This window comes from Dermacentor variabilis, chromosome 1 (assembly GCF_050947875.1).
Source record: "Dermacentor variabilis isolate Ectoservices chromosome 1, ASM5094787v1, whole genome shotgun sequence".
Classification (NCBI taxonomy): domain Eukaryota; kingdom Metazoa; phylum Arthropoda; class Arachnida; order Ixodida; family Ixodidae; genus Dermacentor; species Dermacentor variabilis.
In genome coordinates, this window is record NC_134568.1 from 263,094,503 (window position 1) to 263,116,749 (window position 22,247).

Consider the following 22,247-nt stretch of genomic DNA (forward strand, 5'->3'; position numbering starts at 1 on the left):
TACAAGCAACTGTTCTCGAGCAGTAGCTATATTGGGCATTACCATGTTTTGAAATCTTCAGGCATTCATTTTACAATCCATAAAATAATCTCATAATCACTTTTATTGAGGATATTAATGTGAATTTGTGTTAACATGATATAACAGTTTACAGTGGGCTTTTTGGAAATTTCAATCCAGTCACAAAGCACTATTGTTGTCAGTGAAAGAAAAAAATATTATATTAGTTGAAAATATATTCACAGAAGCCTGGTTTTAAGGTAGCATTGGTGCTAACTATACTTCCTAATAGCTTAAGTTTTACGTCCATATGATTTGCTTAGAGAAAGATATGTTCAAGACAATGTGTTACGCGCATCTCTATGTGGCCAAGGTAGTCAGTCGCCTCATATAATAGCATGGGGGAACTTATTTGCACCATTCGACAAATCTTACCCATGGACTGTGCATACTACTAATGGCAGGTGCAAAGAAAGACGTTAGTGTCAAGAGCCAGATTAGTGGCTTGTATTCTTTGTTTCTGGCACGAATGCTGAGTCAGCTAATATACAGCAGCCAAACTCAGTCCTTCATGATGTGTTGCTCATAGCTAGTGGAAATAATTAAGTTTAATTTTCCTGTGCAGCTATGCCAGCACTGCTGTAGATGACAGCATGCCTGCCAACTCTTCCGAATTATTCTGTAAAATGTACGAATTTCAAGCAGTCTTGCGATTTTATGAATCTTGCTTGAAATTTTACGGAAAACATTTTATTTGTGGAAAAAGAAGTTAGATGTAGTAAAACTACACACTGGTACCTTGCACCGCCACAAGAGGGCAGTACATATGCTTGGTATTATCATCAGCAGCTGCAAGGTTGTAGTGACTTCTGTCTACTATCATCATCATCATCACCAGCCTGGTTACGCCCACTGCAGGGCAAAGGCCTCTCCAATACCTCTCCAACTACACCGATCATCTACTAATTGTGGCTATGTTGTCCCTGCAACCTTCTTAGTCTCATCCGCCCACCTAACTTTCTACCGCCCCCTGCTACGCTTCCCTTGGAATCCAGTCCGTAACCCTTAATGACCATCGGTTATCTTCCCTCCTCATTACATGTCCTGCCCATGCCCATTTTTTTTCTTGATTTCAACTAAGATGTCATTAACTCGCGTTTGTTCCCTCGCCCCAATCTGCTCTTATCCCGTAACGTTACACCTATCATTCTTCTTTCCATAACTCGTTGCGTCGTCCTCAATTTAAGTAGAACCCTTTTCGTAAGCCTCCAGGTTTCTGCCCTGTACGTGAGTACTGGTAAGACACAGCTGTTATACACTTTTCTCTTGAGGGATAACGGCAACCTGCTGTTCATGATCTGAGAATGCCTGCCAAATGCACCCCAGCCCATTCTTATTCTTCTGATTATTTCAGTCTCATGATCCGGATCTGCGGTCATTACCTGTCCTAAGTAGATGTATTCCCTTACCACTTCCAGTGCCTCGCTACCTATCGTAAACTGCTGTTCTCTTCCGAGACTGTTAAACATTACTTTAGTTTTCTGCAGATTAATTTTCAGACCCACCCTTCTGCTTTGCCTCTCCAGGTCAGTGAGCTTGCATTGCAGTTGGTCCCCTGAGTTACTAAGCAAGGCAATATCATCAGCGAATCGCAGGTTACTAAGGTATCCTCCATTAACTCTTATCCCCAATTCTTCTCAATCCAGGTCTCTGAATACCTCCTGTGAACACGCTGTGAATTGGAGAGATCGTATCTCCCTGCCTGGCGCCTTTCTTTATTGGGATTTTGTTGCTTTCTGTATGGAGGACTACAGTGGCTGTGGAGCCGCTATAGATATCTTTTAGTATTTTTACATACGGCTCGTCTACACCCTAATTCCGTAATGCCTCCATGACTGCTGAGGTTCTGACTGAATTGGTGAATTCGACTGTCGTCTACTAGAGGGGTCACAAATCCATATCCAAAGCTAGATAGTGCCGATAGCACCTCTAGCGCCTCTGCAAACCTGTTGTCATGCTGTTGCCTTTGTTCACGCAGGCGCGCGGCTTTGGACTTCAGTCAGCTTCATTCACTGCAGTGTTGGCCTCGCTTTTTATGTGACTAGCTGCCGCCTCGAACGCAGTGCGACTCCGGCCTGTAGCGGCTTCACAGTGTAATGGCAGGCTTGAAGCCCGGACAGTACTTCGAAGTGTTTTTGAAATCATACATGGCAGAATTTCTGTGCTTCGTGCCATCGAAGAAAGCGGAAATGTTCGGATTCTGCACCACGTGTGCCTGTGATGTGAACATCATGCATGGCGGCAAGTCTGACATCCAAGGTCCACATCACTTCAAAAAACATCAGGGATATGTGCGAGCCGCGGACAGCCAGCCAAGCCTAGCAAGTTTTGTACGCAGCGACAACGACCTTGCTGTGATTCATGCAGAATGCCTCTTCACGGTGTTTCTAGTTGAACACAACATCCCGCTGAGTGTTAGTGATCATGCCGGACCACTTTTCTGGAAGATGTTCCCCAAGTGCGAAGAAGCAAAACGCTACGCCTGTGGACGAACAAAGACGACATCAATTGTTCGGGAAATGGCCGTCAACACGCAGACTCCTTTGCTGGGTGCCCTAAAACATCAAGTATTTTCGATCACTGTGGATGGCAGTAACAATAGGGATATGCAGCTTTACCCTAATGTTGCGACATATATGTTAAAGAAACGAGTAGAGTCAAAAGCCGCCTTCTGTGCCTCGAGACAATCCAAGGAAAAGCAACGGGTCACAAGATTGCAAATCTGGTTCTGGAGGAGATGAAGTCTCGGAATTAGCCTGTTGGAAACATGTTGACTATGTGTTCGGACAATGCCAATGTCATGACCGGCGAGAAAAAAAGTGTTTCTAGTGTAGTGAGAGAGGCTAAACCAGGTTTGATAGGGTTTGGTTGCCCCTGCCATCTCATCAGCTTGGCCGCCCAAAAAAGGAGCGTCATGTCTTCCTGCAAAGGCTGATGAGGCTTTGGTTGACATTTTTTTTTACCTAGAGAAAACCTCGAAACTGAAAGATCGAATTAAAGAGTTCCGAAAAATGGGCATGACGCCGAGGTCAAAAAGATGTTGAAGCATTCGCTGACATGTTGGCTGTCGTTGGGAAAGTGTTTGAAGAGGCTGCTCAACCAGTGGAAACCACTACTCAGCTTTTTTTTTTTTTATCTGAAACGAAGCATTGCAACTAGCAGAGCTTGTTTTTGGAGCTATACCAAATTCCGAAGACTTCCTCCCAAACCCCCAAGAACCCTGCACCTACCCCAAAGTCTGCTACACTTCTTCACAAGACTGCTGTAGGCCTCGGAAAAAAAAGCACCGAGGGCGATGAACTCTCGCTAAAGAGGAAAGGAGCTCATTCTGGACCTCAAGCAAAAAAACTGAAACTTCATGCCAAGTATTCTGGGAAAGCCAGCCACGTGACCCGTGAGGAGCGCCTGTTTTATTTTTTTGTCATCGGAGCTAAGCAGGGCATGCTGTCTTTTTCTCCAAAATGTTAGACCAGTTTTTGAGAAGGCAAACTGCTTTCTTCAGGCACAGGCTTCTCAGATTAATGTACTGAGGGGCCTCTTGAAATGCCTTTTCGAAGATCTTCTGACTAGATTTGTGCACCCAGCTGTTGTCAAGGCATGTCATTCATTGCTGGAAGTTGACTATGGAGCTGCAGAGAACCAGAAAGGTGATGAAGACATAGTCATTGGCAGCACAACCTACTCTGTGGTTGAGACACTGAGCTGCATTGAGAGAGAGCAGTTCTTCTCTGCTGTACGTCTGTACTTAAGGCAGCATGTGATTACATTCTCCACAAATTCCCGCTAAAAGACGTCAATCTCAAGATGGCTGAAGTTGCTCAAGTACAAGCTCTGGAAACTGCTTCATTCAACAACATACATATGTTATTATGGCATTCCCTGCTATCCTCCTACCCCACTAGAGTGGCGAATCAAAAGAAGAAGCAATCGACGCACTTGAAGTCGAGTTTGCCAACTTGCAAGCATATCAGGTTCCAGCTGACATATTGAATGAGCCAAGGGGCGACATGGAGTGGTCGCAATTAGGAAGTGTTCGAAGTGTCGATGGAACGGTCAGGTTCCACAGAATTTTACTGGTTGTGCTGGGTAATCTCTCCATTCCCCAAAGCAATACTGAATGTTCGAGAATGTGAACAAAACTCGGAGTTTCACTCATCTGTTTGTGAGAAAACACTCGAAAGTCAGCTGACGGTCAAGGGGCACCAGAGGGGTACTTGCTTTGAGCAGACCTTCACGAAAAAGTTTCTGAAACAGGCAAAGTAGCAACAGCAAAATTATTGCAAAAATAAATTGTGCCCCAGTGGATTTTTCGCTCTTTACTCTCCGAGACACGGATTTCACTTGTGGTTGTGAAAACGTGAGTAAGCTTGTCGCAAAAGCTAAATCGCCCTTAAAAAAAGAAAAGAAAAGTGCCTGGCCCTCCCCACTGCCGCAATAGTTTTACAAATTTCCAAATCTTCTGGTTGGCAGGTATGTGACAGCATAACTTAGTCTGTTTTGTACACTGCTTTTCATAAGGCATTTAGCTAAGGTCATAGACATGTCATAGCTGCCAATAATCTGTTATATTGTGGAATGATATTGCATTCACAGATTCATTCATAGCAAATATGCTCCAAGCAAGCTTAGCTCTCCTAGCTAGAGTTCTGATGCAGTTGTAAACAGGAATTTGATAACAAATTTTGGAGTCCAAGTTATAAAGTGGTATAACACATCAACGTGGCCTTTGAGTGTGCTTTATGATGCAATTAATTTTATGGCATAGAAAAGTTGCCTTTGCATGGTAGGAGCAACAGCCATCATCAGCTTTATCTACCTTAATGGATCACACATATGTGACCTATAGTGTACCATAATATTCAGTACACTCTAGTACAAGCTTGCCAATTCACACAGTTTCGAAAACTCGAGCTGCAAATGCTGATCAGCCACGTCAAACTGCCTTCACATAGTGATAATGCATGCGATGTGGCAGTGGTGTCCCCTAGGTGATGTTACATGCAAGAGAACGCAACTAAAGGTCCCACACAATGCTGCTACCAGCAGCACTGCGTACGCATATTACTGGTGAGACGAGCATTGTGGGTGCTGCATCCACTGAGTCTTCTGCTATAAAGTTCAGCACTGTCTGACTTGATGTGAAGGCACATTGACTCATGTGTGTCATAACTGCTTGGCTTACCTGCTCCGGTCCTCCAGAAGGTCATGTGCAGTCTGTAAAGTTAGTGATCATTGATCAGGAACATATCATTCATGCTGCTCTTGGCAGGCACAATCAAGTTTCTTTGCCCCTGAAACCATATAACATATGGCGTGCTAGCAGACAATGCACCTGAGGCAGCTTGCCCCACACTCTTAGTGCCTGCTCTGTGCACCCATAGGCTGGTACCTGCATCCATCATGGTACAGTGCTGTAGCAACACACTCACCTGTTACCCTTGGGTTGGTACCCCCCTATACATTTGCTGCTTGACTAATGAGTGACGGACATAAGTTTGTGCTTTAAGTAGGCTCAGTTCTCAACAGTATGTTAAACTTTTGCAGCTGGGATGGCATCAGAATTGCCTGATGACTGCAAAGCTGTTCACATGCAGTGAAGAGAGCTTACAAGATGCACTTCGCCTTCTGAACCCCACTCAAGATCAAAAGTGCTTGAATAAGTAAGGCAGGCCTGTCTTATTTTTTTTATTTTCTACAATTTGATTTGTGACCAGTTTTTTGGTGGTGAACGCAAGTAGACTTTAAGACAAATACGAAGAACCCTTGTAAATCTATTCATCCATGAGAAGTTGGAACATAATGGAAAGGCACTGAATCTATGGGAAATTGATGTTCCTCTTAGGCTTGTCAGAAAATTAATCTTAATGGAAGATGTGAGGCAAAAGGCAGCTTCTTTCTCAGAAAATGTCACTTCTGGTTCTTTGTTTGAAAGAATATTTATGCTTGGCCATTCTACTTTTATGTCAAAATTATATCTACAGATCACTGAGAAACTCTTCTAACACAGTCATGGTGGTTGAAGAGGCTGCAGATTTGATCATGTTTGAATGTCTGTTCTGTAATACATAGCTAGTGGCCATCACTGCAACTCAGACACATGATACTAGATATAGTTTTTTCACCTGCTACTAGGTGTAGGTTTTTTTTTTTTTTTTTGTGGTAAAAGGTGACTCGACTGCTTTTGTGGTTGATAACACAAAACTATTGACGGGAGAGGTAGCTTGGGCAGAACCAAGAGCAGAAGAGAGGCAAGGAATGACATGGTTAAGGAGTATCTCAAGTCACATGGGGTAGGACAAAGGCGGAGCAGCTGGAGAGAGGGTAGCAGAGCAGAGAGAAGGGGTGTATGTGGTCGTGATGAATAAAGTAGTGTTTAATCATTAGCTTGCCATGTTGAAATTAGAATGTAGAAGACTAAATAGGCAAAAAAAGAAAGAGTAGGGAGGTGGTAGCATCGGGAAAAGGTGGGTAGAAGTAGAGATCATAAGTTAAGAAGAAGACAGGATCAGAATATCGGAACTCCTTAAACACTGTGCAGCTGTCAGATGCTGTTTTCTCATGTCATCGATCAGTTTGTACCATATATGCTCAGGTAAGGGCCACACTTCCTTTTTGTGATCTTTGAGCAGGTGCAACCCTTACATGGGTGGGTCATTTTGCTCCATTTATTTTGTCTGTGCTTAATCTCTGTGATCCATTTGTGCCAAAAGAGTGAACGCGATTGTTTTCATGAGGCATTTGTTTCTTCACACATGCACATCGTGCACATGCACACCAGTCACCACTGTCGCTTTTGTTGCTGCTCGTGTTTGGTTCAGAGCACACTCTTGGATATAGTTGTTGTCCATGCCATCCATGGCGTTGGATGTGCCTGTGACTTTAAAGCTTTTCATAGTAGTGTCTGTAGATATGGCACACTATGTGCTTAGAATCCAATTGCAGACAAGCTGCACTGACACTCTTCAATTGTCTCGTCAGTGTCTTCTAATTTTTTTTTTCAATTCTTTCTTTATTGTTATTTTGGGATGCTAAGCTGAGGGTGTGTCTCTTACACAAGTGTTGCACTTAAGTGTATACAATATTCACATTTTGTGCACAGTATTCTTTTCTGCTTACATTGGTCATGTCTTACTGAAAGTTGGCATACATACAAATTATGTGAGTATATTCTATTTTGTTTCCTCATAGGTGGAAACACTGTAACAGGCTTTCCCTAGTGGATGTGTTGACACATCAGAGCCTCAAAGACCAGTTTTGTAAATCTTGGTATGTTGCATCTTGTATATGATGTTTTAACTGAACTTTCGTTTATCTTGTTCATCATTCTGAGTAGGATTAGGTAACTGTAACAGGAGTGTGCTTAATGTTTGTTCAAATAAAAAATTGGATGAGTTCTTTGGCAAAGCTGGAATCTGTAACAGAGTCAAAATTTTCTCATGCAATATCTAGCACAAGCGCCCCAGCTTGATTATGTGCTTTCCTGACCTCTTCAAAATCAAGGGCCAAATATTTTTGTTCCTCTGTTGCAAGATTTGAAGGTACCTAAGATTTATCACGACAGCACATCTTTATTTAGTACAGTTGCGGTACCCACATAACTCGGGGATACGGGGGCTTTCAGGCTTTGGGTAATACAGTACAGTGTACAAACCTGCTTCTAAATGTACAATTTATATTTTATTCAGTATAACTGCTCTGCAGCACTAGTGACATTGCCCACTTTTTTATTTGTGTGTTTAAAATGGGCCTGACTTGTCTGGTAGAGGGCACTATGTGAGAAGGCAAGGCAATGGCTAATTTTCAATCACTCATTAGTGCACTGCATTGCAAGCTTTCATTTTTCAACTTTAGCCTCATCACAAGTTTTGATGGCCTTCATAAATTAATGTTCTAAAATTGATTAGCTTTTTATAGTTTTCATAGCTATGTAATATTTCTGTTACTATTCTCGCAAGAATGAGCAAATGTGTACATCTTGGTGAACACAAAACTAATTTTTGTCATGATGACCTCTATTGCAGGGACACTTTTTTTCGTGTAACGAGCTCAATCATTAAAAGGACTCTGATGGAGAAGTCAGATGTGCTTATCACCCCCTTTATGTATGCAGCTTGCGCTTGTGATCGTGAGGCAAGCTTGATGGCTGTGCTGGATTCAGGTAAATCATATGGAATTTGCTTTAGAACTTTTGGCACTTAAACTAGCCTGTTATGATTTGGTAATGCATGACATGACACACAGTAAAATTCACTGTACAAAAGGCAGCCTTTCGACAGTGCTGTGGACACCAGGCTTGTTAAATGAGTTGCATGTTGACGTGAGTTTCAGTTTATTTTTGAAGTGCTCTGTATTGTGACACTCACTCTCATTTCAGTACAAATTGGTGTGATGTGTGTCCTGCATATGGTCTGCATACCAAATTGTTGTAGGAGGAGAAGTCTCCTTTAGGCTATACGGTCTTTAGCATCTGCTTCTCTTCTGCATGAAGACAGGAGAATAAATAAATAAACAAATTCATTCATTCATTCATTCATTCATTCATTCATTCATTCATTCATTCATTCATTCATTCATTCATTCTTAGTTGCAAGGTGCCATGGGCATCAGGCTCTTTACTGTTGACCAATAAAAAAAGTGAAAAGTTTTGAAAGTCTGATACTGCACCCCTTGATGACATGCGTGTCATGACACCATGAAAAAAAGAGCCATGTCAAGATAAAGTGGAGGCTGCACTTTTCTCAATTGTCAGAATGTCTGTTTAGGAAATCGGAGTGAGGGAAAGGACCATCGTATTGCTGTGGTGCCGAAAAAAAAAAAGCCCCAGACTTGAATGGTTATTTGATTCCCCTAATTATGAGCCTTCATAGCAGACATATGCAAGTTGCAGAATTACTAGTAAAAGACCATATCATGAGAAGCCAACAAACACTGACACCAAGGACAACATAGGGGAAATTACTTGTGCTGAATAAATGAAATAAAGAAACGATAAATTAGTGGAAATTAAAGTGGATGAAAAAACAACTTGCCGCAGGTGGGAGCCGAACCCACAACCTTCGCATTTCGCGCGAAATGCGAAGGTTGTATTTAACCATGTAACAATAACTGTATTTAACTGTATCTAATAACTGTATTTAACTGTATTTAACTGTAACTGTATTTAACCATGTAACAATATTTTAGGTCTCCAGCAGTCAATGCAGATGCTTTGCCAAAGCATGGCGAAAAAACACAATCTATTAATTTCCCAGCTGATAACTGCAGTTTGCAGAAAAAAAGAAGTGTTTACTAGCATTGTTTGACTTGGCACAGTGTTGTGATGAAGCACCAAAGGGCCCCTGCTGTAGAATTAAGTTAATTCTTTTTCTTTTGCTTTGAATGTCATGACTTGGAAGCCTCAAAGCAGTGCTTTAAGCGAGGCTTTGAATGTCGGGCCCTCAAGAACAAATTCATGCTCTCACTTCTGTAATCATCTAGGAATTACTAGAGTACACCGTCTTCTGACTCAGTGATGGTATAAAATTCTTGCTTGGGCTCCAGGTTATAGAGATGGGCTAAAGCCTAACTCTGGCGATGACTACCTATGTCACTGTTGAGTCATTTATAGCCTGCTGATGGTAATAATGGCAGAACTCTGGCATTGCAGAAATGCAGTGCATGTAAAAAATAAAACAAAGGATTGTCGCCAGGTTTCATGTTAAATTGACATTGGCAATATTCTAAATGATTCTGCCAAAATCCTTAAGCATAAACTAACATTTTATTACCAGTGTGGGTGCTGTACTCATTCAGGGTCGCCCTAACATTACACCCTACTCAAAACTCTACATGTAATACTTAAAAAAATATTCCTACACACCTGCCAAGGTGTTTTAAAAGCATTTGTGTCATGTTTGGGCTGAAATTGTTGCAAAGCTTGTTCTTAGTTTTCTGGTGAAGTTACACTTCATAATGAAATCATCTTGTGCTCATGCATATCATGAAAGAAGTTAGTGCAAAACAGCTTATTATGTTCAGAGGTTGATAGGAAACAAAGAAACTTTCCATGTGGTGGCTCAGAAGGAAAGAGAAAGGAGTAATAATGTCTTCTTCTTTTTAAATCTTGAAACAGGCATTGCACATGTGTGATTACGCCATTAGGGAATCTAGAGGGCAGATGATTGGCACCATACTTCTAAAGAATGGGGTTTACTAGCTTTGATCCATTAGCTCTGTTTTCGCTTATTTGGTGGCACTATTTTGATTCTCTTCTGATTCTTTTGTTTGTTTGCAGTGCAGCATTGATTTTCTTTTTATGTTTAAATTTGGTAATTGCATGTATATGTATGACAAGCGTTTGTGAAAGTATAAACAATGGTTAGTGCACAATGCTTACATTTTTTTCTGTGTATGTGTATGTCCTAAGCAGTGTGCAGCCAATGCTCATTAAGACAAGCTCAGTTAAGCCGAGTTCTTGCATATAATATTTCATGGCACCATTTTCATGGTGTTCTCATTCTTTTGTTTGTTTGCAGTGCAGTACTGTGAATTTTTTTGTTTAAATTTGGTAGTTGCATATATATGTATAAAAAACATTTGTGAAAGTATAAACAATGGTTAGTGCACAATGCATACATTTTTTCCTGCGTATGTGTATATTCTGGGCAGTGTACAGTGAACGTTCATTAAGACACTCGGTTAAAGCCGAATTCTTGCATATAATGAACAACATGGGAATGTATGTTTGGTTTTCCATAGACTCAATGCAAAAAAAAAAATCCGCTTAAGATGAACCGTCTCAGACATATTCTTCGGTTAAGATGAACATTCGGAGTGATCGCCGCCACTACCGATCCTGGAGGCTAAGGTGCCTTGATGCGCCACACGTGGGGGCCCACATCGAGGCACTCTACTGGAGGCCTGTGGTGCACATCATCCTTGGACAGTGGTGAAAACAAGAGGAGGAAACAAAAAAAGTTACAATGATGTTTCATTTCGTGAATGCGGGTGACACGCAAGCATATGGGTGCTGTAGCGCATACGAAGCTATCAGCCCTCGGTGCGCCTAGACACCTACACTGTCCACATTTCATATCATATTCAAGACAGGGTTCGCACGGCCGTGCCATATGCAGCAGCCGCCGGAATGGAACGCCCCCTTGTAAACATTTGCTTACTAATGAAATTAGCAAGCATAGACACATCAAACTCAATGACTGCGGACGGTCTCTGTCAAAATGCTGCGGTGAGGAATTGCGGCAGCAGCAGCAAGCGAAGTGGCATTCGTGCTGTCTATCGCTTCAACACAAACTGAGCAGTGAGAACACTACGTACGCAAAGCCTAGAGCCATCAGCTCACCTAGATGGTGCCCCCTAAGAAGATTGCTTTCAAATAACGCACGACCGTGCGCAGCCGACGTACAATGCCCCCCTTCCTTCCCCCCCCCCCTGGTACCATGCATGCAACAGAAGGCGGCGTGCTTCCTCCCCACTTTCCTCCCTTGTGCACGCGAGATTGAGCCGCCATCGCCGGCTCACTGTCGCATGCTTTCACTCACACATACAGCATACAGCACATGAGGACGATGCTATGACGAGACGAACCCGGTACGTCCATATCGCAAACAAAACCTGTAGCAACTGCTAGAGGAAGTCAACACAGCGCGCCTCCACCTACCTTCCTCCTCCACAACGCTTCGCCTCGTTTCTTGTTTCCCATTTCGCTCAACATCACCTGGACTTTTCTCTAGGTGGTGTTGTTTTTCCGTGTGCTCAGCGCGCTCATTTGTATTTTTGCTAGCTCGGAGCCTGCACCAATGACTTGTGAGGCGGTATGTGCTTGCTTGAACTCCCTAGTGAACTTTTTCCAGCAGCACGAAAGCACACAAGAATTTTTAAGGTCATTAGGTGAGATGATGTCATTTGTGGCTGCTCGCCGATTTGCACAGCAGCGACAAACATCCATCATGGACTGGATGAAACCAAGTAAGACTATGACTTGAAAACAATTTTCTGTTAAGTTCAGCTAAATACCGTATTGACTTGCACAATGAACGCACTTTTTTTCCCGAAAAATATGCGCAAAGTTGGGGGGTGCATTCATTATACAGGGTAAAATTTCGAGCGATTTCTTTTTTCCCGCGGCCACCTCTAAGAAAGTCAGTTTCGCCCGAAATGCAAACCATCAATTGTGATAGCAAATGTGTAGACAGCTACACGAAGTAAGGATAGTAGTTTTATCGGTCGTATAAACTTGCAAACATTCGCTTCAGCGCAACCTGAGCAGCAAGAATGCAGCACGCAGAAAGGTATGAACCGCCATCGCCTCAGCCCCCGACGCAGATCGCTTTGAAGATAGGGTGTGCCACGGCTGTGCAATGCACAGTTGCTGCCAGAGTAAAATGCCACACCACCGCCTGGCGCCATGCGCGCAATGGAAGACTGCATGTTTCCTTCCCGCTTTCCTCCCTTGTACATAAGAGATTGAGCCGCAATCGTCAGCGCCCCTTTAGTGCAGTTGTGCAATACGTAGTTGCTGCTAGAGTACAATGCCACCGCCCCTCCCTGCCCCCCCTCCCCCACCTGGGCCTCTTGCGCGGTGAAAGACAGTGCGCGAGATTGAGCCATGATCATCGGCTTCCCTCTCGTGTTTTCACTCACACCTACACCATGCGGCATGCGGCGACGGCAACCACGACGGTGGCAAAAATGCGCCTGGAGCATCCATATAATTGCTATTGCAATAAAAGTAGGAGACACAGTAGGATTCCGCGTCCGTCATGGGTTCGGACACAATCGCTCCTGCCGGATGCCATATCAGACTCCAAATCGTACCGTGTGTCTCCTACTTCACAGCAGCAAGTTCAGGGTGTGATCAGTATGCGAGAAAAAGAAAAAAAAAGCACTTGATTGGAAATGTAGGGCTGTGTTCATTACGCAAGTGCGTTCATTATACGAGTAAATATGATAAATGCTTTTTGTCATTTTTCTGCCATTGTAAGCCTACTTCATTTACTGTTTTGAAGTATGATATTTGGATACACCTGGTCAAGTTGTCAGTTATTTCTGATAAGATGAACGTTTGATAAGACAAACAAATTTTCATGGTGTCTTAGAGTTCGTCTTAAAGGGAGTCTACTGTAATTTAGAAATGAAGTTCCATATCATGCAAGAAACACTCACTAATTTGATAGATTGTAGAAGTGATGAGGCAGTGCTTATTTTTGTGTAGTTGCTGAAGGACAAGAGGCTAGCAAGGATCTAGCCATAGCATCAAGAGCATTTTCATGCATTGCTGACTTTTTGGGTGCAATGGCTGGAAATTTTGGCGGCTTGAGAAGCGGTCCTGGAGGCAACAAGACCTGGATGTGTGCTTTCCAGTTGCTGGAGGTGAGAGTATAGCTACATTTTGCTTTCATTGGTCAAATTTGCTGTGCTGCTTGTCTTAACTAGCCATGACTATTGCACAACACTGAGTGCGACAATCTGCAGTGCTTGTATGCAATTTTTGTTTAGATTCAGGGAAAAATTCTGTCAGCTAAACAAGACTTGTTGCAGCTCGTTTGCATAGCCAGGCGGGCATTAGTTACAAGAATTGTAGTAGTCAGTTGACTGAGTAAAGTTATCTTGTTACTTCTAAAATTACTGACTTTAGGATCTACGTATTTGGGGGAGTGGGTGGGGTAATGAAAAAATATTGGGGGATCCCGAAATGTGTGAATGATCATCAGCAAAGCTTTTGTTGAGGTTTACTGAAGTGTATTCACTTTTTCACTTCTATGTAGCTTAGTGCTCCTCTCTGAATGCATGCTACGGTCCAATTTTATTCACTTATTTTTTTCCCATGCTTCGCAGCTTCTGCAGCTAACTTCTTCACTTCTTGACTCTTGTGTCTATTTGGGCACCTACCCAGTGTTACACTCCCATTCTGGAGGGTTTTTTTTTTTTTTTTTTTTTTTACACCAAGAATGTTCACACGCCCAGTGCCACATTCCCAATTGCACATACCCTGTAGCCAAGATAGTCAATTAGGAGCATACTCAGTGATTCAAGTTTTTTTATAATTGGCAAGACAGTAGCAGCCAGCAGTCAGCACCCGCAAAGTTGGGTGAAGAGGCAAAGAAAGCTTTGCTTGAAAAAAATAAAAATAAAAATACTATTTGCTGCTTGATTCAAACCTGAAATCAAAGCGTATAGAGTCAGCAGTTGGAGTCATGATCGCAAGGATTTCTTTAACTGCTGTGTAGTACACCTACACGCATATATATAAGTACCATTTCGTATCACAGGAAGGACAAGTTCAGAAGGGTGCCCTAGCTTTGAAGCATGAACGTCTCAAGTGGATGGACCGGCCAGACCGCATGATGCGAGCAGCAAGGCATTATGAAGGTGCTCTTCAGGTGCTTATACGAAAAGCTGTACTGACCACAGAAAAGGTGAGCCTGGCAGAAAGTGTGCAAATGTTGACTGGTAGCTTTCATAAGCAGTCATTTAGCTTACTGCACTCAGCAGGCTCACTTTGGGCCTCATATGTGGGAAGAATTCGCAGTGGTGGCAGCATGGAATGAGCATTGTCTTATGCTAAATCTTGTGCTTTACAGAACATACGGACATCGGCCTATTCATTGTGTGGCCTGCATTTGCACACAATGTGTAAAGAGCAAAGCACAAGGAACAGGACAGAAGAAGAACACAAGTGACAGGACTGGCGCCGGTCCTGTCGTTTGTGTTCTTCGGTCCTGTTCTTTGCGCCCTGCTCTTTACACATTCAAACATGAACCAACTAGCCAAAGTAAGAGTTTTGCTTGCACACAATGCCAGCTTTTCTGAAACAGTATCTTCAACCAAGATTGCATCATCACCAATGAAGGGAACGCCCATCCGGAGCAGCGCCATAAAGCAAGCAAGCAAGCCAGGCACTGTCACATTGGCCGCAGTGGCAACACGAAACAAGCATCGTCTTTTGCAAAATCTTCTACTTTACAGAAGATATGGACATCAGCCTGTTCATCGTGTGGCCTGCCTGTGCTCAACGCCAGCTTCTCTGAAATGTTATCTTCAACCAAGATTACTTTGTGGCCAATGAAGGGAACACCCATCCAGAACAGTGCCATAAAGCAAGCAAGCCAGGCACTGTCACATTGGCCGCAGTGGCAACACGAAACAAGCATCGTCTTTTGCAAAATCTTCTACTTTACAGAATATACAAACATCGATCTGTTCATTGTGGCCTGTGTTTGCACACAATGCCAGCTTCTCTGAAACAGTATCTTCAACCAATATCACTTTGTCGCCAATGAAGGGAACGCCCATCTGGAACAGCACCATAAAGCAAGAAGCAGGCAAGGCAGGCATTGTTACATTGGCAGCAGCGGCAGCACAGAACGAGCACCGTCTTATGCAAAATCTTGTGCTTTACAGGTTAGTCCCTATCCTGTCTTCTTTTTCTTAGTTTCCTAACTGCCGCTGCTGCCAAAACATACTACCATATTTTCGCAATTCTAAGCACCCCCCCTCTATTTTCGCGAAAAATTTTTGAAGAAGTTTGCATGCGAATCTAAGCACCCCCTTTTTGTTAGGAAGAGCGCATAGCCAAGGCCACCAAACAAGCTTGCTCACTCTGGAGTCATTGCTCGATGGACCTGCAGGCACGCGGTCGATGCTTCTGTGGGACGCGTTTCGCGGCCCTCTGACCCCGGAGGTAAAGACAAAGCTTCGGAACATCAATAGTGACTTGGTTGTGATTCTGGGTGGCATGACGCCAGTGCTGCAACCCCTCGACGTTTCAGTCAACAAGCCCTTCAAAGCCAATCTCCGACAGGAGTATGAAGAGTGGATGCGAAACCCTGACCGGAAGAAGACGCCGACGGGAAAGCTGCAGAAAGCGTCCCCATCAACAATCGCAAAGTGGATTTTGGACGCGTAGAAGAGGGTCCAAGTGGACGTTGTGGTCAAATGATTTAAGAAGTCTCGATCACAAACAACTTCGACGGAACGGAAGACAACCTGCTGGGGTGGGATACCGAGAGCAGCGGTTCAAGCGGTGTGACGAACTCGAGTGGCAGTGATAGTGACTGAGAATCCTACACAAGCAGTTGGTTCACTGTCTGCACTGATTTTTCTTTTGAATGTTTGCAAAATAAAATGTTATTTCTCGCACCCGTCTCGTCGTGATGTCGCAGCGAAAAGAGAAAGGGGGGGGGGGGGGGTTATTCTAGATTTTCAAATCTGAGCACCCCCCCTCACTTTGGGCATCGCGATCGTGAAAAAAAAGGGGGTGCTTAGAATCGAGTAAATATGGTACGTGACTATGCCTTTGCTCAGGCAGTGTCTGATTTGCAATGTGTTTCATGAACTCTGATTCAACAATAGAATGCACTGACTCTCATCTCAAATATCACACAGGAAAGAGTGCAGGAGTCTCGGACACAACAATTAAGATAAAGGAAGAACATTATCGAAATGCTTGGTGTTGGTTAGCCTGTACACGCATGAAAAGCGTGCACATCTACCTGAAAAATCAGTCGATGATGCAGCTAAGCACGACATTCAGGTGTGGCTCAAATTAATCAACAAAAGCTAGAGTACCTAATACCACTGAAAGAAACTGTTGAGAAAGCATGGAAGATATCATTCAGAAAGAAATTAGCAGGAAGGGAAGGACTTGAAAGTAGGGTGGCAAAAATTGAGGCTCAAGCTCAAAACTCTAAAATTACACAGTTGGAGACCGAAGTTCACAACATGAAATGTTGAAGTCTTAAGCTAAACCTTAAATATCATGGACTTGAGCAGACAGAAAAACAAAAATTTGTTGCATGAGTCCAATAAATTAAGAGCACGGATGAATTTACTGCAGCTTCTCGAAAGTGACGTAGTAGCAGTTCATCGCTTGCCTTCAACGAAAGATAAGATACCTGGCATAGTCTGTCGCTTTACAAAGTAAGCAATCAGAGACAAATGGTGGCAAAACAGAAGAGAACTACGCAATGCAAAGAGCAACATTTTCCTTCTGGAAAGCCTGACAAAAAGAGCGCGAACATTGCTGTTTGAGGCAAAAAACTGGGCCAAAGCTAATGATTTGAAGTACGTTTGGCATAGCAACAAGAGGGTTCTAGTTGGCAAGTGTGACGGTGAACGAGTGATAGTTATTACCAATGCTTGCAATCATGAAAAGCTTGGATAAGGTAGCGACAAACGCAACTGTTATAGTCACCATTTACGATGACTTACTCAAGTGATGAACAGTGTGTGCTGCCGCACACTTTTCGCTGGTTTTTAGGAAGTTCCCTTGTTGAATCATTCACATGTTTGCGTGCTAACATACGGTCTATTAAGAATAAAGAAACTGATTTTGCTCTCCTCATCGAGGAAACTAAAGATTCATTTATACAATCATGCTAACAGAGCTATGGTGCACTGATGACAGCGTATTTCACTTGCCGTTTTGCAGCACTTTCTATCTCAATCGTTGAACTGGTCATGGTGGTGGAGTGTGAATTTTAGTACGACAAACCTACACTTGTGAAATATTAAACCAGTATTCTGCAATCGTACAGAATTATGAAATTCTAACAATTCAACTAAATAACACTGTATTGTGCTTAATCGTTCTGCCACAGTTTTCTAGAATACCTGGATAGATTTCTTAGCTTTGTTAATGATACCAAAACTAAAAATAATTTTTTGTGGTGTCATTAATATTAACATGATAAAAAATTATCTGCCTAAACTACGATTAGACATCATATTAAATTTAAATGCCTGTTGGAATGTAAATAATCTCCCTACAAGAGTAACACAAAACTCATCCACTTTTATTGACTTCTTCATTACCAACATAAACTTAGAAGCCACAAAATCAAGTGTCTTTACATTAGACTTAAGCAATCCTTTACCAATATTTCTATTCATTAAGGAGCACTTCAAATGGAGCTTACAATCATTCTTTTAGTATCTTCAAGTCAGTTTATGTTTAGTTTTCATTTAAATGTTTAATAAAAAGGATAAACATTCGTAAGCACTGAGTTGCAGTTGAAATAAAAATGCCTTGTACAACGAATTTATAAGAACCTACTCCAAGTAACTTTTGAGTCATATAAAAAACTTTGCAATCAACTAAATAAGGATTTGAAAAAAGCTAGGCATGAATACTTCGCTAATTCATTCACTTCTGCTGCTGAGTCTACAGAAACAATGTGATAAAGATTAACCTTCTTGTTATAAATTGTAAAGTACCTGCAGGAAAAATATCTGCCTTGGAAATAGATGGCATTGAACTGAAGGGAAAGGCAGATGCTTTCAACAAGCACTTTGTTAATATAGACTGCAAAACCACATGTACTAATAACCTTGAATTGATATCAATAAGTAATAGTTCTTTGTTCTTATATCCTGTGCATGAAAGTGAGGTAATTAATGTTATTTACAATATAACAAATAGCAGTGCTAAAGATATTTGCGGCCTTCAAATAAACCCAGTAAAGCATGTAATTGATCTCATAGCCCCATGCATTGCTCATATTATTAATCTTTGTTTGAGTAAAGCTGTATTCCGCCAAAGTATGCAGAGTGAACATACAAAAATTTTGTTCAGGAAAGGCAATAAAAATGACATGGGAAACTATGGGTTAATCTCTTTACTACCTGTTTGTTCAGAAACATTTGTAAATGTTATTTTAAAACGTTCCACTGAGTTGGAGCATAAACATAACCTGTTATCAAACTGCCAATATGGCTTTTGTAAAGGCCTCAGTGCCCAGCAAACGTTGCTCTCTCAAAAAGAACACATACTTTCCTAATTAAAAGATGGAAATATTGTACTCAGTATATTTGTGGACCTGTCAAAAGCTCTTGACAACATTAATCAAGACCTATTGATAAGAAAACTTGACCGGTATGGTATATGTGGCGAGCCTGCATCTCGTACGTTACTGCCTAAAACATCGCACAAAGCTGCCTCACTTAATGATTCACTTTCCGACTCACTTCCTGTATCCTTAGGAGTACCACAAGTGGAGTATTTTAGGCCCGTGTTTATTTAATATGTCCATTAACAATATTGTCAAAGTCGATGCAAGCACCAAATTCATCATGTACGCAGACGATACCAGTATGTTCTTAATGGGTAAATCAATTGATGATTTTATTGATGCAGGAAACTTGCTTTAAACTTGCATGAATGGACACAATGCACTTGCCTTCAGATTAATACTAGTAAAACTAAAGCTAGCATTTCTATCCAACAACCAGAGCATATTGACTAATAAATATATTTTGTTAAGATCAATGCACATTGAAATTGTGCCCTACTTTAAGACTTTAGGCATTGTATTTCAAGAAAACATGTCATAGAAAGCCCTCATCAATCTTATGCTGACCAAGCTAGCACAAATTTTTGGTATTATTTACTGTAATCACCAGATACTGCCATCTAACATTAAGATACTAATCTACAACACGTTGTTTTATTCTAGAGTTAAATATTGCCTTTTAGTTTGGGCAACGACGACCCATGAAAACTTGCATAAGGTTCATAAATTAAAAAAAAAATTCCTTAGGACTGTTGAAAACATGCCTTTGTATTATCACACTGACAGCCTATTCATCACATGCAGTCTCTTTCCTAGATTCTGTAGGCAATTTGCAAATAAATGTTACAAATTATCAGACACGAATAAAAGGGGTTAACCGAGGGGCCCGATTTTTATTAATTATATCATAAGAAGCCAACAAACACTGACACCAAGGACAGCATAGGGGAAATTACTTGTGCTTAATAAATGAAAATAAAGAAATGATAAATTAATGGAAATGAAAGTGGATGAAAAAACAACTTGCCACAGGTGGGGAACGATCCCATGTCTTCGAATTACATGTGCAATGCTGTACCAATTGAGCTACTGTGGCGCCGTTTCCCCATCCACTTTCTGCAAAAATTGGCTTCATCTGTGCACATGATGTTGCTCAAAAGGTCTGATGACTCATCAGCTTTTATGAGGACTGATTTTGAGAAATCTAGTCGATTCTGCAGGTGCATATCTTCCAAGCATCGGTACAGGTTAACGTGGTACAGGTGAAAAGCCGAGTCTTTTAGAATCCTCTAAACTGATTACTTGGAAATTGGTACCTGGGCGAGCACGTCGCCAACGCTAGCATGACGGTTTGAGGCCATAAATGCTAGATCATGCGTGCATAGGCTAGGACTCAAAGATGAACTCCTCCGCCGCTGTTTCTGGAAGCTGCCGGTTTTTCTCAGGTTTTCATAATTTCTAATGATACAATTACCTAATTAAATCTCAGCAATGAAAAAATTACTGGCAGCTACTTCACTGTACTGGAAACAATATGCACTAGATTTTCTTCGAGTACATGTAACACGATTGCTCTTCTTTTTTTTTTTTAAAGTCTGGGTCATGTTACTTCAAAACCCTTTATATATTTATGACATCTGCATGCAAGTGAGGATGTTTCCATCCCTAATACACATTGTAAATTATTAGAAGAGTTCTTTTTTTCTTACGAGTCATTAGCATTGCTTACTGGAATGAGAAGCGATACTGAGACGCATATCATTCACGTGCATTTTACACGCCGTTGATAAAAAAGACTTTGCTGAAGGGGTCACTGAAGTCTGCAGGTTTTTTTCAGGGTCAAAAAAGCACGCAAAGCAATTTGAAGCAACATATGAATTCTCCAGGCATAGGCTATTCATACCTTTAGAAATAATTTATAATTGACTACCTCGTTCTCTTTCAAAAATATAATAAACTTTGTCCTTTGTGTATATTTAAATATATTGTGTATGTGCAAGGTGTTTAAAGCAAAAATTTAAAACAATGCTGAAGTGAGAAAATACGGATGAGGCAGCTGCCGCTAGTGCTTCTAATGTGCTTGTCTTCCTAGTGTCATGATTTGCAGAAATAAAGCAAAAGTATGAATTAAAAGTCGTGCACGTCTGCACCAAGAATGATGCAGTAAGCTATTAGCCACAATAAAATTTTAAGTAAGAAGGTTGAGGCAAGTAAAAAGAAATCTCAAATGATGTGGGTGAGAAAACTCTGGTAATGACATTTTAGGTCTGTGTGTGTGTGGGGGAGGGTAGGCTTTGGTATCGCCAGGGGGGGGGAAGGGGGGTTCCCCCTCCCATCACGTAGTCGGCACTTATGGCCCAGTGTCTCCATTGACTGCTGGATAAAGTCATGTGCACATGTTGGAGGAATAGGGGTCATAGTTGTGGCGGATGATGTGTACACATAGTTGGAATTATGTATGTTGATCTTAGTTGATTAGGTTCGTCATGTGAAATTATCAAAGGTTCAGTAATTCCTTGTTGGAGCTACGTTGTAAGTTTTATTTCACAGAAGTACCACAAAGCAACTACTGGGCAAGTCAGATAGAGGCTTTATAAGGAGCGTGTACCTTTAAGAACATGCTAGTAAAGTTGAAAATTTGTAGGGCAACTAGGAAGTTGGAAGAAATTCACCAAAGTCACATCAATTGTATGTTCCCAGCAGAAGTATGAGTACGACTAAAGCCAGAGAATTACGAGGCGGGTAACATTGAAATTTTTTAAAATTAAATTAAATTCTGGGGTTTAATGTGCCAAAACCACTATCTGATTATGAGGCACGCCGTAGTAGGGGACTCCAGATGAATTTTTAACACCTGAGGTTCTTTAACGTGCCCCCAATGCACAGGACGCAGGCATTTTTGTATTTCACCCACATCAAAATGCATCCGCTGCAGCCGAGATTTGATGCCTCGACCTCATGCTTAGCAGCGTGACACCATAGCCACTATGCCTCCACGGAGGGTAAAGTTGGAAATGATTGGGAATGGAGTATGCACCTTGATATATGTGCTGGTGCAGCTTCAAAGTTGTGGGGTAATTACGGGAGCCAGAAGAAATAAAAAACAAAAGGGCACAAGAACTGCAGAAAGTATGGAGTAAGTTTTGAAACTGTCAACTTAAGCATGGTAATGAAACTTTCAGGCTGGGACATAGAGGTAGGCAAGACCAAGACCAGAGGTTAGGATCAAATTGAAAGGCCGCCATCGGAAAAAGTTCAGAGCAGAAACTTCAGTGAGAATTCAGTAGTGATTCTGCAAAATGATTCTGCAAGGTTGCATGAGTCTGCTGGGTTTTTTATTCTTTTGAACTAATCCTTCATATTGATTTACAGTGGTTTATTTTACCACATGCCACACAG

General features: G+C 41.8%; 1 protein-coding gene across 3 annotated transcripts in view; it reads left to right on the forward strand.

Moving 5' to 3' along the window:
- LOC142563751 (L-fucose kinase-like) overlaps positions 1 to 22,247 on the forward strand; it is a 91,649-nt gene that overhangs the window by 46,465 nt on the left and 22,937 nt on the right. For all 3 annotated transcript variants that reach the window (XM_075674375.1, XM_075674358.1, XM_075674366.1), the window contains 5 exons: positions 5,605 to 5,720; positions 7,249 to 7,326; positions 8,082 to 8,218; positions 13,271 to 13,428; positions 14,328 to 14,474. In XM_075674375.1, coding sequence (XP_075530490.1) covers positions 5,605 to 5,720; positions 7,249 to 7,326; positions 8,082 to 8,218; positions 13,271 to 13,428; positions 14,328 to 14,474 — 636 coding nt within the window. The remainder of the gene's footprint in view (positions 1 to 5,604; positions 5,721 to 7,248; positions 7,327 to 8,081; positions 8,219 to 13,270; positions 13,429 to 14,327; positions 14,475 to 22,247) is intronic.